The sequence below is a fragment of the Condylostylus longicornis genome, unplaced genomic scaffold (genome assembly GCF_029603195.1).
Source record: "Condylostylus longicornis isolate FDR11 unplaced genomic scaffold, ASM2960319v2 ptg000033l, whole genome shotgun sequence".
NCBI lineage: Eukaryota > Metazoa > Arthropoda > Insecta > Diptera > Dolichopodidae > Condylostylus > Condylostylus longicornis.
The window spans coordinates 360,310-375,659 of record NW_026578002.1 but is presented as its reverse complement, the minus strand read 5'-3'; the positions used below and the strand labels follow the sequence as shown (position 1 = coordinate 375,659).

The 15,350-nt window shown below is 24.3% G+C and overlaps 1 protein-coding gene across 4 annotated transcripts in view; it reads left to right on the top strand.

Annotated features, from left to right (window-relative positions):
• LOC129608691 (drebrin-like protein) overlaps positions 1-15,114 on the top strand; it is a 47,011-nt gene extending 31,897 nt beyond the window's left edge. For all 4 annotated transcript variants that reach the window (XM_055520357.1, XM_055520356.1, XM_055520355.1 and 1 more), the window contains exons 3-9: positions 5,309-5,480; positions 13,034-13,390; positions 13,463-13,557; positions 13,624-13,800; positions 13,883-14,310; positions 14,394-14,468; positions 14,554-15,114. In XM_055520357.1, coding sequence (XP_055376332.1) covers positions 5,309-5,480; positions 13,034-13,390; positions 13,463-13,557; positions 13,624-13,800; positions 13,883-14,310; positions 14,394-14,468; positions 14,554-14,693 — 1,444 coding nt within the window. In that variant the 3' untranslated portion in view covers positions 14,694-15,114. The remainder of the gene's footprint in view (positions 1-5,308; positions 5,481-13,033; positions 13,391-13,462; positions 13,558-13,623; positions 13,801-13,882; positions 14,311-14,393; positions 14,469-14,553) is intronic.
• The last annotated feature ends 236 nt before the right edge of the window (positions 15,115-15,350 follow it).

Here is a 15,350-nt window from a genome sequence, read left to right as displayed (position 1 = left end):
CGATTTCACTGCGTATGCTTTTCACAATACGAATGCATTATTGTAGACGCCATTAAATGAAGTCAGTATAAATCTGACAGAAGAAAGAAGCAATTTTACAGTTAGTTATTTTTTTCCTAAGTTATTCTTTCTATTTAAATGGGAATTATAGTGTTACTGTTATACTGATAGCCAGTAAAGTTTTTGAAGAATACCTTTCACGCTTCGGATATTAATGACCTATTAATATTGATATTAAAGTATTTCTTGTTAAAGAACCGGAAAATTGGTGATTTACAGTACATCAATATAGGTCGCTATAGAATTATTATGTAGTAGGGAAAAAAACCGAATTGCTATCGAAACATTAAATTTTTAAATTTCTGCCTTTAACGTTCCAATTTAAAACTGGAACTCTTTAAATATTAGAAATTATGTGGGATGTTTTCTTCCACTTCTTTTTAAATTTTATGCCAAAATTTAAAACAAGTTCCAAATTTTATTAAAACACACAATTTTTTTCTTCTTATATTAAGGAATTCTTATATTTACGAGCACTTGAAAAAAAATAAAATTAAATCAGAATTTTTTTTTTAGGAGCACAAATAAAGGAAAAATCTGCAAAATATTGATTTTTTGTTTTTTTTTTTTAGATGAAACTTACAAATTTTTCAAATGTACCATAAAATTTATCATAAATAAATACTTAAGCTTATAAGCTATATGACATTTTTACTTATTCGGACAGGTCATAATCTACTATAGTTTATAAAAGAATTACTGCTTTGGAATGCTTTAGATAACATAAAATTTTATGATACAATTTGAAAGAAAAAAAATTCTTATTAAATTCTTTTAATATTAAGGGTTTCATGCAGTTTATTTTGTTATATGCTATCATAATTGGCAATTGGTGCAATGTAGTATAAAATATAAAATGTATGTACATATGTATTGCAAATATGTAAATTTGTACAGGATATGATGAAGTTATCTTGAATGTACATACGATGCAAATGATGCCGTAAGACTCCTTAACATATAATTATATTTGGTATAAGTATACAGCGAGTAAGCAATCAAATCTAGTCCTTTACATCTATTAACTTATTCAATTACTTCTACACATATAGTATACCAATTGAAGTAGGTCCAAATGGTTAATAACTATAATGTAAAATACTGCAGTAAAATAAATGCTTATTTAGTTAACAACAAAATTAACTAATCTAATTAAATAAGCAAATGGTTTACAAAAAATTCGACTAAAGGGTTAAGTTTAAAGCTTTAATTCTAATTGCAATTTAAAAAAAAATTTCAAAGAACAAGTAATAATTTGACGTAAATCTATAATATCGGAACAAATATTCAAAAATCAAAGATGGCGGAATATCATTCTACTTTATTCCGTTTCACTTTTTGTGAAACCAGGTGGTAGCTCAAATTTTCTAAATACTTTATATCATAAAAATTTCAAAGCGGTTTCCCGAAGTTGCAAATTTTAGAATCACCTGGCTGACAAGAAATTTTAATTAAAAACACCAGAACGAGACCCTTTCATAAAGATTCAATTTTTCAAGAAATTTGTTAGAAACCACTGGAATAAAATTCATGTGTATATAAACCTAATTTCATTAGAGAAAATTATTCTCATCACATAGATAACCAATTACTTGTTAAGGATGCAAAAATTGTATATTTGAATAGTTAAAAATTCAAAAGGATATTCAAGAATTTTCATTTGAAATACGCAAATGCAATTGAAATTTAAATAAGAAAATAAATCTCTATAAATATGAAAAATTGTAATAACATTAAATGAGTAAAGCAGATGGAAAAATCTTTATTTTAGAATTTGTTTTTCATTTAAGTATTGTAAAATTCTTTTAATCCCAATAAAGTTTTACTATTTTCGCTTTTCCATACAATTAAGTTTTAAGGTTACTTTGTCATTGAACTTCTGATCTGCTGGGGGATAATTGAAATTATTAAAAAATTCAAAATTTGATTGAAATAAAATCTTTATATTAGATTTGCTTCAAAATTAAAATTCAGTCTCATAAAATTAATATAGATTTCCATAACAAGTTTATTCCAAAATTTTTTATGAATATGGCAAAAACTTAATGTAAAACCTTTGTATTTAAAATTATTAAAAATGAGGCGGCGTAAGTTAATGCCGTGGTAATCAAATTTACTACTTCGTTTTAATCTTTTTATTGCCTGAAGTTTTAATTATAGTTGCCCACCACTGAAATTTAACGCATGGTCAAAAATACATGATTTCTTTAATATTTCAATCAATTTTGCTATATTTAGAAAATTTATGAAAATGTTAAGTTTCTGATCATTAGAGCTAAATTCTATGAATTTTTTATAATTTCAGGCAACTATAGATTTTTAAATTACAGCTATTTTAGGGCTATAAATTTATCATAAATTTTACTGATTTCACTTTAAAGTCACTCATATACTTGAAGATCTGTCACAAGACCTACCATGAAATAAATTATATTTGACAATTTAGAAAGAGATCAATTGTAGAATATTTATTAAGTTTTTTTGCAGTGTATCGGGTAATAGTTTACAAGTCGTTCATTATTACTCATGAAAATCAAAAAAAATCTAGTCCAATTTTCAGAAAATATTTGAGCTAGATTACAAATGAAGTAGAAAAGTAATATGTTACAATCAAAATTGACTATGAAAACAGCAATACAACAAAAATGCACTGACATATAACAGAAGAGTTTACGTTTTTGTCCGTGTTTAACAATTAAAGACAAAAAACTTTTAAATAAGAACAAGAAATTTTTCTTTTATTCTTTTTTATAGGCTTCAATGATTTTTCATCATTTAATATGAAATAAAGCATAAAAAATTTTTATATTTGAACAAAAATGACCTTCTTTTCTACATTATTCAATTTTTTTTTTTAAGAAATTATAATGAAAAATTCAATGGGGTCATACAGTTAAAATTATTAATGTCTGTAAATTACAAAAGGTTAAACGGGAATGTTCATTTCATATACAAGTAAGTGAATGAACTATTCTAGTTTTATTCTAATTATAATAGCTATGATGTTAAATACAAAGAATTGATATTATATTTTTTAAATGATTTGAATTTTATTTTAAAAAAAATATAAGAATAAACCTAATTTGATATAAAAATGTCATCACAATATTCTAACTAAGAAAATAATATGAAATTTTTGAATTGAATTGGAACCAGCTGTGCTTTAGTTTTAAAGTAAAATAAAATTTTTCATAATTAGATGTACATACAATGAGTTTGAATGGAAATCTACAGTTAATAAAAATAAAATATTTAACAAAATTACAAAGTAAAAGTAGACACTTTTTAATAATCTTAAAATTTGAAGAAAATTTTTTAATGAATGTTTGATAACTTGAAATTTATTGTTAAATCTTCCCCATACAACAAAAATAACACGAGCATTTAATAAAACAACGGAAATATTTCATATGAAATTTAAAAAAAGTATTTATTACCCACAATCCTTTAAGTTAAATGAGGGGCCAGCTTAAATTTTGCCAAAATGAAATTCTGATAAAGTGAAATTGAGCCATGTGATATGGAAAGAAGATTTCAATAATTTTATCACCCGGGAAAAGGGAGCAAAAAATAATGGTTTCAATAATTATTATAAATAAGTGCTTGGATTTTTGAGTTTTTAAATTTGCCGTTCCGGGTAACCTAAAGCAAAATAAATTCTTCAAAAACTAGAAGTATAAATTGTTGGAAAAAAGCCGGTTTAATTTACATTTTGGAAAAATAATCAACCAATTTCCTTGAAATTTAACATCAACCTGATTCTAAAAACAATGAACTTGTAATTTTTTTAGGGAATATAAAAACTTTGATAAAAACTTTGAGCAAAAGCTTTGTTATCGAACTTTTAAAGGAGTCCTTGAATTTTCACCATATTTGTGGAGTTAATTAACGAAATTTATTAATATTTGATATTTGAGTTCTTGTTGCCAATGAACTTCCCATTGGAAATCTTTGTAGGAAAACGGGGTCATAACATACTAAATGGTTTTCTATTAAGAATCAAATTTTACATTTTTCTTGAAATGTTAATTTGAAGATTATTTTGAAATGATTGCATTTCTCAAATAAGCTACGTATCCGTCGTTCCGTATGTTTTTTTCGTAAAACAAAATTCATTAAATTTATTACCTTGTTTTAATATTCCTCCGAAGTGTATGCAATTTTTATTATGAATAGATATTCTAATAGAACTCAAGTTCTAACATTTTCTTCCGTAAAGTCTTGCTAATATCAGTTTTTCAAATAATAGAAATGAAATTAACAACTTTACAAACCCATAAATCGATAGCCTGTACGTAATTTGTAATTATTTCTACAGCCTTATATTTCTCAACTTTACTCAAACATTTATCTTCCATGATCTTCTTCCATATAAATAATTTTATATGAAAAGTAAACAACATTTAGAAATGCAAGTATCGTGTTAATAAACAATTTTCATTCATTTTCATCAATTTTCAAATCTAACGCAAAGCAAAGATCACGTAGCAAAGGTACTAAAATTTTTGATTTTAATTATAATTGTATTATTAAATTGAAAATCTATTTGTTTTACCCTTTAAAAGAAGTGGGGGAATTAATAAACATGTTGCACACATACTTTTTACATTTATGATCCGAAATCAATTATTGCATCAAAATGTTTGCTCTGGAATAACTGGAATAAGTATACTTAATCCTTCACACCATTATAAAATCACAGATAACTATCACTTTACTATTATTGTTTTCATTATCACCTTTCTCTAAAAAATAACAAAAAAAAAAAATTTTTACCCCCCCCCCCCCCCCCTTAATTCGATTAAAATTTAAATTTCATTTTGAAATTGATTTGAAAATCAAATAAAAAAAATTTAAATTGCATTTTTTTTTTTATTTATTTATTCAATTTACGTAATAAAAGTAGAGAAAAAAAAATTAATCAAATATCAAAAGGCTTTAATAAAAATTTTCAAAATGAAGAGAAAAAAGAAAGGTTAATAAAATTTCTTTTAATAATTAATTGAGTTGGTACCCTTACGCCCCCCCTCTACTTCTTATTTAATAAAAAATTAATTGAATTTTTCACATGCATACATATGTACATATATATTATGTACACAATAATGTAATTTTTTCAATTATACATGCATAAATAAAGTGAATGCACATATACATATGCACATATTAATCTACAAAATGTATATTTGCTGTTAATATTTTTTATTAATAATTTTCTTTCTCTTTTTTTTTTTGATTTTTATTTCAGGTCACTATTTGGGTATGAAGGTCAAACGAATGAATTGAAATTAGTTAGCAGTGGTGAAGGTGGTTTAGATGAATTATTAGAAGATTTAAATACCGGTAAAATAATGTATGCATTTGTAAGAATTGAGGATCGTAAAACGAGCCTTAGGAAATATTTATTAATTAATTGGCAGGTAAGTTAAAAAAAAAAACGAAATATTTTGTTTGATTTTTTTATTTTTCTGTTTTTGATTTTGATGATGTCCTTGACAATACTGTATAAATATTTGTCGTCCTTGATGAAATTTTGAAGGAATTTTTTTTTTGTTTGAAAATGAAGGCCCAAAAGAAAATGAAATTTTTATTTTTTTTTTCCTGATATTTAATTTGTAACATTATAATTAGTTTAGGTTTTCATATTTATGTATGTATGAATGTATATGAATAATATTCGATGTGTGTATGTATATGTGATAAAAATTATGTTGTCGTTGTCTTTAATCGTTATATACGGTTATGATGGGAATTTTTCCACAAAATTTTCATTTAACAATAATTTTTTTTTTTTCTTTTGTTACTTTTTTCTTTTATGAAAATTTATTATTATTTTCCCTCGAGTTATTTGTATTTATTTGTTATTTTTTATTCTTGTTTTATTTGTGGATTTAAGTTAATACTTTACATGCATACATACATATTTGACTTATGTGTACATATTGGGCATGATACTTTTATGTATATCATAAAATTTCATGAATAATTAAATTTTATTGTGAGAGTTTTGTATAGAAGAAGTTTAAGATTTTTTTTCTCCATTTTTGTTTTATGATATTAAAACTTACCCTATACACACCATTCCTTATAGCAGCTTAAATAGAAAAAAAAAAAGTAAAAATTTCAAAACAAAAATAATTATTTTGACTTGAGATTAAAAATGAACAGAGAAAACCATCAGACTAATTCTGTAACTTGTGAAATGTAGTATGTAATAATGTATAGTATATTATGTAAACACACAAACATACATATGTTTATATAAAGGAATTTATATTATATACGGTGTGATTTTTAATACACACTTACAATATAATAACGACTAACTATTATTTAATTGCTTGGTATAAAAAGAAAAATAAACAAAAATTTTACATTTGCTGCCTGAAATTTTAATTTTTTATATTAAGATTTATTATTAAAATAATATATATGTATGTATGTAAGTATGTATATGTTTATTTTACTATGAAATAAATATTAATAAATTGCATAATTACAGGTTCAACCTTTTGAATTTGTATTGTATGCACATTTTATATTTTTATATATTTACATTTTGTAGTTTTAATTCTCTTGTTACTCTAAATTTTTAATTTGCTTTACTGTTATGAATATTTTTATAAAAGCTCAATTACTAACTAAAAAAAATAAAAATTTATAAATTGCATTTAAAAAAATTACTCCATAAATGCAATTTTAATTGGAATTTTTTATAATTTTAAAACTTGTGTGTTCGCGTAATTGAAAAAAATTTTACTTTACAAACTTGCTTTTTTTTTGGGAGATTTTTTAAAATATTTTTCTGAAAAAAAAAATATAGAAGTTTTTTGGCCTTTATAAATGTCACACAGTAAAAATTAAAATGACTTAATACGAAGTCTTAAATCAAAAAATTAGAAATACTAAAAACTCTTTTATACCCGTAAGAACGATTGTTCGAAGAACATTATAAATTTATCACTCCGTTTGTAACGTTGAGAAGTAGATCTTAGACATATTGACAAATACATGGTTATATATTTTCGACCCGATTACTATGACCCGATTTGCCTTTCCATTTGTCCGCCCGTTTATTTGTTCGTCCACGTGTCTGTTCGTTCCAGCAGCATCTCTATAGCGCATTGAGTTAGGATATGTTGCAATTGTGGTAAGAATCCTATTCAATTTGGGTTCGATTGATGTAGCCTTTCGTCTAGTTCTCACATGTTTCTACGAAAATAAAATTAGTATAGATATACTAAATTTTTTATAAATGACTTTGATAAATAACGTCAATAATTTCACTGCTATAAGTACATAAATAACAACAAATCTGGTTGTGGTTATTTAAATACTTACAATAGCTGCCATATACAGCTTAAAAACTGATTCTATTTACAATAAGAATTTCAAATCAACAATTTTTAATTTTTCTCTCCCACATAGTGCCATTGTTTGCTTCAAGGCACTAAAACTAAGATTGTAGGGTCAGAATAAGTAATAGAAATCAAATTTTAAATTGAAAAATGTATGTAGGTGGATTCTGGATTGAAATTTATCAAACTCAAAACTGAAATATTTTTTTGAGATGCATTGAAAGGCAGAATGTCACAAACAATATAAAATTTCGGGTTGAAGACAGATTTTATTTGTACGTTTTTTTTACGTGACGGAAGACGGCTTACACTGTCCTTATATTTACATATTGGAAAATACTATTTAGAAATATATCAAAGAGCTCCATAAAAGAGTGTTCTTAAAAATGCATTTGTAATCGCAAATTTCATATTCAAATTATATTTTATTCTTGCCTTTAATCTGTCATATTTTTAATATTTTATTAAATTTAACCTTTAGTAACATTTCTATTTCAATTATTTTTATTAAAATATTTTGAATTAATTTCGAAAATATAATTATAAAATTGCACTTTAAATTGTACTTTCTCCATTTAGTATTAAAATTTATACAATTGAATTTCAAAAAGTGAAGAGTCACAATTTGTTTTAACAAAAGTATCCAACATTTTTAAATTTTTTCACATAGCATTTGAAAAAAATTCCAGTCATATACTTTATTATAAAAAGCATTAAAATTAAATCCAAAAAAAAAAAAAAGAAATTATAAAACACATTTTTGTAATCAAAAGTCACACACAAATCCCAATTAAATTAACTTTGTTGGATTTTGAAAAAAAATGAAGAATGAAAAAGATACAAGGAAAAATGCTTTAATTTTTCTCTTTCCTTTTTTTTTTAATCATTTTAATTAACATACAATTCTTTTTTTTTCATTTCTATTTAAGACCCGACACCTTCTTCTCTACACTACATCTTCCTTCCTTTTTAAATATATACATACATACTTACATATTTACACATACACAATATGTACATTGTATAAATATTTTCCAAAATTGGAAAAGATAAAAAGAAAAACAGATTGTTATCTGTTATTTGAGCTCTTGGTTCATCATAATATTTTAAGTAAGATTATAGAAAAATAAAAGAAATATCACCATATATATATACATATACACAAACAAACATATTCATATATTTAAGTACTTAAATCAGTATGTAGGTTTACGAAATACTTATATATATACACGAGTATATTCATAAAATATTGTGGGTATGCATAAATTGTAACACGCTCAATAAACTTTAATTTATAAATATACTATGTCATCATTATATTTTTACAAACATACATAAATATGGTATATATTACCTACCTACTTTTTAAAGAGTGTGTGTATAGTCATTAAACTCAGTTATTTTTATTTTTTTACACTATTATATTTGTAATTTATATGGTAATTGTTATACGTTTTTTCTACTGAAAATTTCAAAAATGATAGTTGAAAATTTTATGTAGGTACTCGTAAGAGAAATGTAAAGAAATAGTTAATGATCGGTTAAGAATTTTTTTAGCTTTATAGAAAACAAAAATAAAAATTAAAAATTTTATTTTTCTATTTTATTTTGCAATTTTGATGTTGACATAGAAGCTTTCTAATAAAAAGAAAATATATTTTTCATTTTAATAAAGAATTAACCTAAAACTTTAGGTTCATAAGAAAAATAAAATAAGTCTGTAAAAAGATTTAAGAAGAAGAAGAAGAAGAAGAACAAGAAAACCTCCACAAGTACTTTAACCTCAGGTACAAATTAAAATTATACGTTATGTATATTTTAGACATAAGTCAGTCTATTTTAGTCTCTATACTTATTTATTTACATATAATTATGTAGTGAGAGTTGAAAAGGTGTTGAGAATTTTGCAAAGTTATGCAAATTTTCCTTTCTTTTTTGTTGTACATAATAAATTTCTTAATGTTGTTTTATTTCTCAAAAAATTTATTTAATATTATTATAAATTATTCTGGTTTTTAATTGTAAGTGTATTATGATTTTGTTTTCAAATTTAGAATGTATACATTTTAAATTCAACTGAATTGATATTTTTAGTTATTTAAAAGCATCGCACATATAATTAAAATTCATATTTTAGTTACATGCGATGAGAGAGTAATATACATATATGACATTAGAACACATACATGTATGTACATTCTTGCTCATCGTAATCTACCTTACATATTTCTGTTTTATCAATTATATTTTTGCTCTTCTTGCTCAGGACAGAGGAATAAACAATGCTAATAAAAAAAATTTTTATATATCGTCAGTGTATTATACTCCTCTCTCTTCTATTTGAGCAGCCCTGATGCTATTCGCACTGATTTCAAATCTTTAGAAATTTGACAGATTAATCAATTTATGTATGACATATGAATCAGCCTGCTCCTGGCCGGAGCATAGAGCTGGTTCATGATACGGTAGTTACAATAAACCAGTTTCTTGCATCAATAGAGTTTTACTGGGTAGGTGACGAACCTAGTAAAACTATACGAGACAACTTGTCATATAGAAGTTGATAATTAGTAAAATGTTTTACATAACCAAATTTTTGTAATAAACTAAAATCACATAAAATTTGTTTTACTAGTTTTTGCTAATTTTCCATTGAATATAACAGTATATTCTTACAGATGAAAGAATTAACTGCCCTGAATATCTTTTATGAATGACAAAACAAAAAAAAAATTGTGTCAAAAATACCAAAATATTTTTCACAAAACTATGCTGAAGTATTTTTTTTTTATTTTTTTTAGTATATTTTCTAGTATATTAGTGCCATTAAGAACATAAGGATTCTTCTAGAAATATTTCTAATTTAGTTTTACACCACTAATCTTAAAGTTTATTCTACATATTTTGTTTTATGATAAAACATGGCAATCTTAGATGTTCTAGTTAATGTGAAGGATGATTAAAAACAAATTGGAGAAACTGCGAGGTACATATGTCAAAGTGGAGAGTTTTTATACAATTAAAATTTGTTACAAATTCTATTATTAGAATTTTTATTTTATTTAAATAAATCACAATTTCTATAAAATAAATTTGTTTGTAATTGCAGAATATTCTTCAATTAATACTAAGTGCTATAATATAAGGGTTAGTCAGCGTTTACACACCAAACATTGTTCCTTGTTTTTTTTTTAATTGGATGGCCTTCTACTTTTTTCATTCATCTTTCCAGCAGATCCAAATTTCTTTAGATCAATCAAAATCCATGAACAACGTTTGAAGTCTCAGCACTATCGGCAGCGTATTATTCAAATTTTGAACAGTAATAAAATTTTCTCAAATTCGTACTAAATATTTTTGCACAGAAAATTTATTTTAGCTTTGTACATCTTATAGCAACTATATTGTAATAGAACATTGCGGAATGGAATTAATTGATTTTGAAGATTTTAATACTCTTCAAGTCTTTATTTTATTTGACATATGTCATTATTTCCATTCAAAAAACATTCTTATAGCTCAAAGAAATGTTGTGTCATTATTTAAAATTATCATTTTTACACGTACATATGTACATGTACGTTTTTAATTCTCTTCTTCTCTTTTTTGTGTTGAAAATTTTTGTGGTAAAGAAATGTGTTAGATATGGTTAAAGTCACATGCAAATAAACGTTAACCTTAACCTCTTTTAAATAATTACCTTAAAATATTAGTGTTTACCGTTGAATGTCTAAAGAATTTAAATACAAAGAATTAGATTGTGTATAAGTAAGAATACATAAAGAGCAAAGTAAATAAACATGTACTAAAGAGATGACAAATAAAAAAAAAGAATTAGCAAAAAATTTTTGTGGTGTAAAAAAATAAAAGTTTTTCCACAAAATTACACGATGCGACGACGATGGTAGCACTTTTTATATTATTATTTTTTATTTACATGTTTATTATTTTAATTTTAGATAAAAAAAAGATAAAAATCGCAAATAATTTGTTTAAAGAGTCATTTATACTTATAAGATAATAACGATAAGGGACCGAATGAGTCGCAATAAAAATATGTGCTGTGATGTGCTGAAAACATTAAATTCAATTCTTATATGAACAAAATCTTATGTAAATACGCAGATAAATTTTTAAAGTATGGGAGTATGAGTGCTCTACCAGGCCTTACTTTTAAATAAAATTATGCGAGTGTATGTGACTGTCTTCAAGTTAAAAGGGGTTTAGGGTTGATATTTTAGGACAATTTTTTTTTTATCGAAATTTCATGTTAATTGAAAGATTAAAAGGAAAATGATAAAAAAAAACGAGAAAAGAAACGCTTTAGGGTTACTTTTTATCACTGTTTAATTATTTTGAAATTTAAAAGAAAAAAGTTTCCATTTTCATCCTGGAATATTTTTTTGAATTTTCCTGTAATAATTGAATCGATTTGGTAGCCTGTGTTGGTAAAATATTTAAATATACATGTATAGATACATACAAACATACAGTTTGAAACTTTACTGATTTAATTAATTGTGTTGTAGACTGTAAGTAACAGAGAGAAGGGTTTATAATGAAATTATTTCTTGGAAGGACATTTTCAAATAATTTAATGAACTGATGACTTGTTGAAACTAAAAAAAGACATGTTTTTACTTTTCTCTCTCTTTATTTACTTTTGGTATAAAATTTTTACTAAAATATTTAATTTAAAATCGATAAGCTGAAAAGATGAATTAAAACCTATTAAAAAATAATTATTACAGAAAAATTCAATTTACAAGATAAGAGAAGCTAGAGAAGTTGGAATTTTGCTATTTGGTTGCACATATTTAAAAACAAAATCAAAATTTTTAAAAATTCAACAACTTTCGCTTGAACTGTTTCTAAACTGATCTAAATTGTACTTTATTTTATAACCTATATTACGACTATGGTTCAGATCATCCTTTTGATATTAAATAATTATTATATAAAAATCTAGATAGGAAATACGGTTTTACTCTAAAATAAGGTCATATAACGCCAGTTAAACTCCTAAAGTTCTGATAATTTTTTCATGTTCCACAAGACTTTTTACACATTCTGAAACTGCAAATTAATTAAACTACATTTGTATTTATTAAAAAACCTATTATTTTGGAGATTTAATCCAAACCACTATTTTGGTAAACAATTTTCAGAAAAGAATTATAATGAAAAATTTTTGATTTTATTTTAAATGATTCTAATAAAAGTCAAGTGAAAATTAGAGCAGTTCATGCAGCAGCTGCTTCAGCATAAAGTTTAGAAATCCCCGCATTCTTACTTTCTTTCCATGTTTTTCATCTCAAATTTTTAAAATTTAATCTTATCTAATCTTATCTACTAAAAATATAAGCACACAAGTAAATGACTTTGTGCTCGTATGCACTAAATAAATTTTTATTTATTCACAAATTTGTACAGTAAGTAAATAAAAAAAATTTTTTTTCTATATTTTCTTTACTAACTATACTTTTTAAATTTAATATTTTATTACATAAGTAAACCCATGGGCAATATTATTAATGCTCGAAAAAAATATTGATTATTCCGATTACATACATATATAACAGAAAATTAATTTATTTCTCTTTCAATTTTAGGGTGAGGGTGCACCAGTCGTACGTAAAGGAACTTGTGCCAATCATATTCATGATGTTAGTAATTTTTTTACCGGTCATCATTTAACTATAAATGCACGTAATGAAGATGATATTGATTTAGAACGTATACAAAAGAAATTAAGTACAGTAAGTTCAGCGTATAGTTTTAAGGAACCAAGAATGGTGCATGAAGAACAGAAGACTCCAATTGGTACAAACTATTCAAGAGTTATACCAGCTAAAGAATTAAATCCAGAAGAAATGCACAATTTCTGGAAGAAAGAAGAAGAAGAAGAAAAAAGACGTATAGAATTAGAAAGACAACGAAAGCATGAAGAATTGATGAAATTAGAAGAGGTTAGTATTGCCATTCCAAAATAAAAATGAATTAAGAAAAAAAAAATTTAATTGAATTTTGCATATCTACAGGAGCAACGCCAACGTGAAGAAAAAGAACATAGACTACGTGAAATGCAAATAACAAATGGAAATAAATTGCAACCAGCTTATAGTCCAATTAAAACGTAATATTAAATTTTTCACAATAATTTTTAATTAATTTATAAAGCTAAACAAAAAAATGTATTTAGTTCACCACAACCATTGAGCCCAGACAAGTCAATGCCAAGTCCAACAAGAACAATTACAGAAGCTGAACGTATGCGTCAATTGAGAAGTCAAGAAGCTAGAGAATTAATTGGAAGTACTGTAGGAAATGCAAAAGCAATATTCACACAAAATTCAACAGATGGACAAATACAAAATAAGTAATAGTTTCTTTTTATAAATTATAATTTGATATTTTTATCTTTATCTACTATTTTTTTTTTTTATTTTATCTTGTTTTAGAAATGCTCCAATAAAACCAGTTCGCAATTCTATAGCTCAACGTATAAATCAATTGAATAATTCATCACAAAATGAAAGTGGATCACCGGAAATAAGATCACCAATTAAAATACAACGGGAAATTGTTAAAGAAGAACAAAATAATGATGAATATGAACAAGAAATAGAAATCAATAATAAAATATCACCATCACAAGAACAACAATCAGAATCATTATCACCATCAACAATAGCTGCTACTGTTAATTCAGATGAATATGAAAATGAAGATCAATTTTCGACAATAAAACGTTCGCCACATAGTAAAACAAATTCGGTAACATCACCAACAAATGAAGACAATAAATCACCAAAAGAAATTGTTGATAATTTGGGTCAAAATCAAGAAGTTTATATAACAAATGGAAATGGAATTGTTAATCAACAAGGTGAATCAAGCAATCATGATTTTTAATACATGATATTCAAAAATAAATTATTAAAATAAAAATTATTTTCTCTTTTTAAATAGAAAACAATGTGAATAATGAAAATGAATTCATAGATGAGGGATTAAAAGCTTATGCTTTATATGATTATCAAGCAGGTATTATTGGACAACGTTTTTTTTTTTTCTTAAACCTGTTAAACTCTTACTGGTGACCTAATTCTATACTTTTTTTATTTTTTAGCTGACGAAACTGAAATAACATTTGATCCAGGCGATATTATAACACGTATAGATCAAATTGATGAAGGATGGTGGTATGGAATGGGTCCCGATGGAATGTGCGGTTTATTTCCAGCAAATTATGTTCAATTAATCGAGTAAAATCATAATAGAAAACAATAATAGTCAATCTAATTGTATTCAATATAAAAAGGGAATTGAACAATATTATATACGTACATTATACTCATATAATGATTTTTTTTTTTAAATTTTGATAAATCAAAATTTAAGCAATTGAAAATATGAAATCAATGAAAATGATTGTATTAATTAAATAGTATTCTCTTAGAATATTCAAATAATTGTTCATGTTCTAAGGTGCAAAGTGTTGTTAATTTGTAAAAGATGTTAATTTTTTTTTTATAATTTATTTAAATTATTCTTTTTTTTTTTTGTAATATTCTTTTGAGCTTTTTTGAATAATTCAATATTTTTATTTATTTTAAATTTTAATAAATTTTTTTACTAAATATTTTGCCATAACTACTTTTATTTTGAAAATAAATTTGAATTTATAAAATATTTTTAATTTTTTTTTATTTTGTATGTTTAATTTATGTTGTAAATGTTTTCGGCTTACCAAATTCACTCTTTTTTATTGTTATTATTAAATAAAATTTTAATATTCTTTTTTAAAGTTTTTTACATTGAATTTCCATTGGAAAGGAAAAACAATACAAGAAATTCAATGGGAAAGTGAAAATCATTGAAAAATCAAGTTAAAGATTTTGAAGCGAAGTTATAGGTTATTTATAG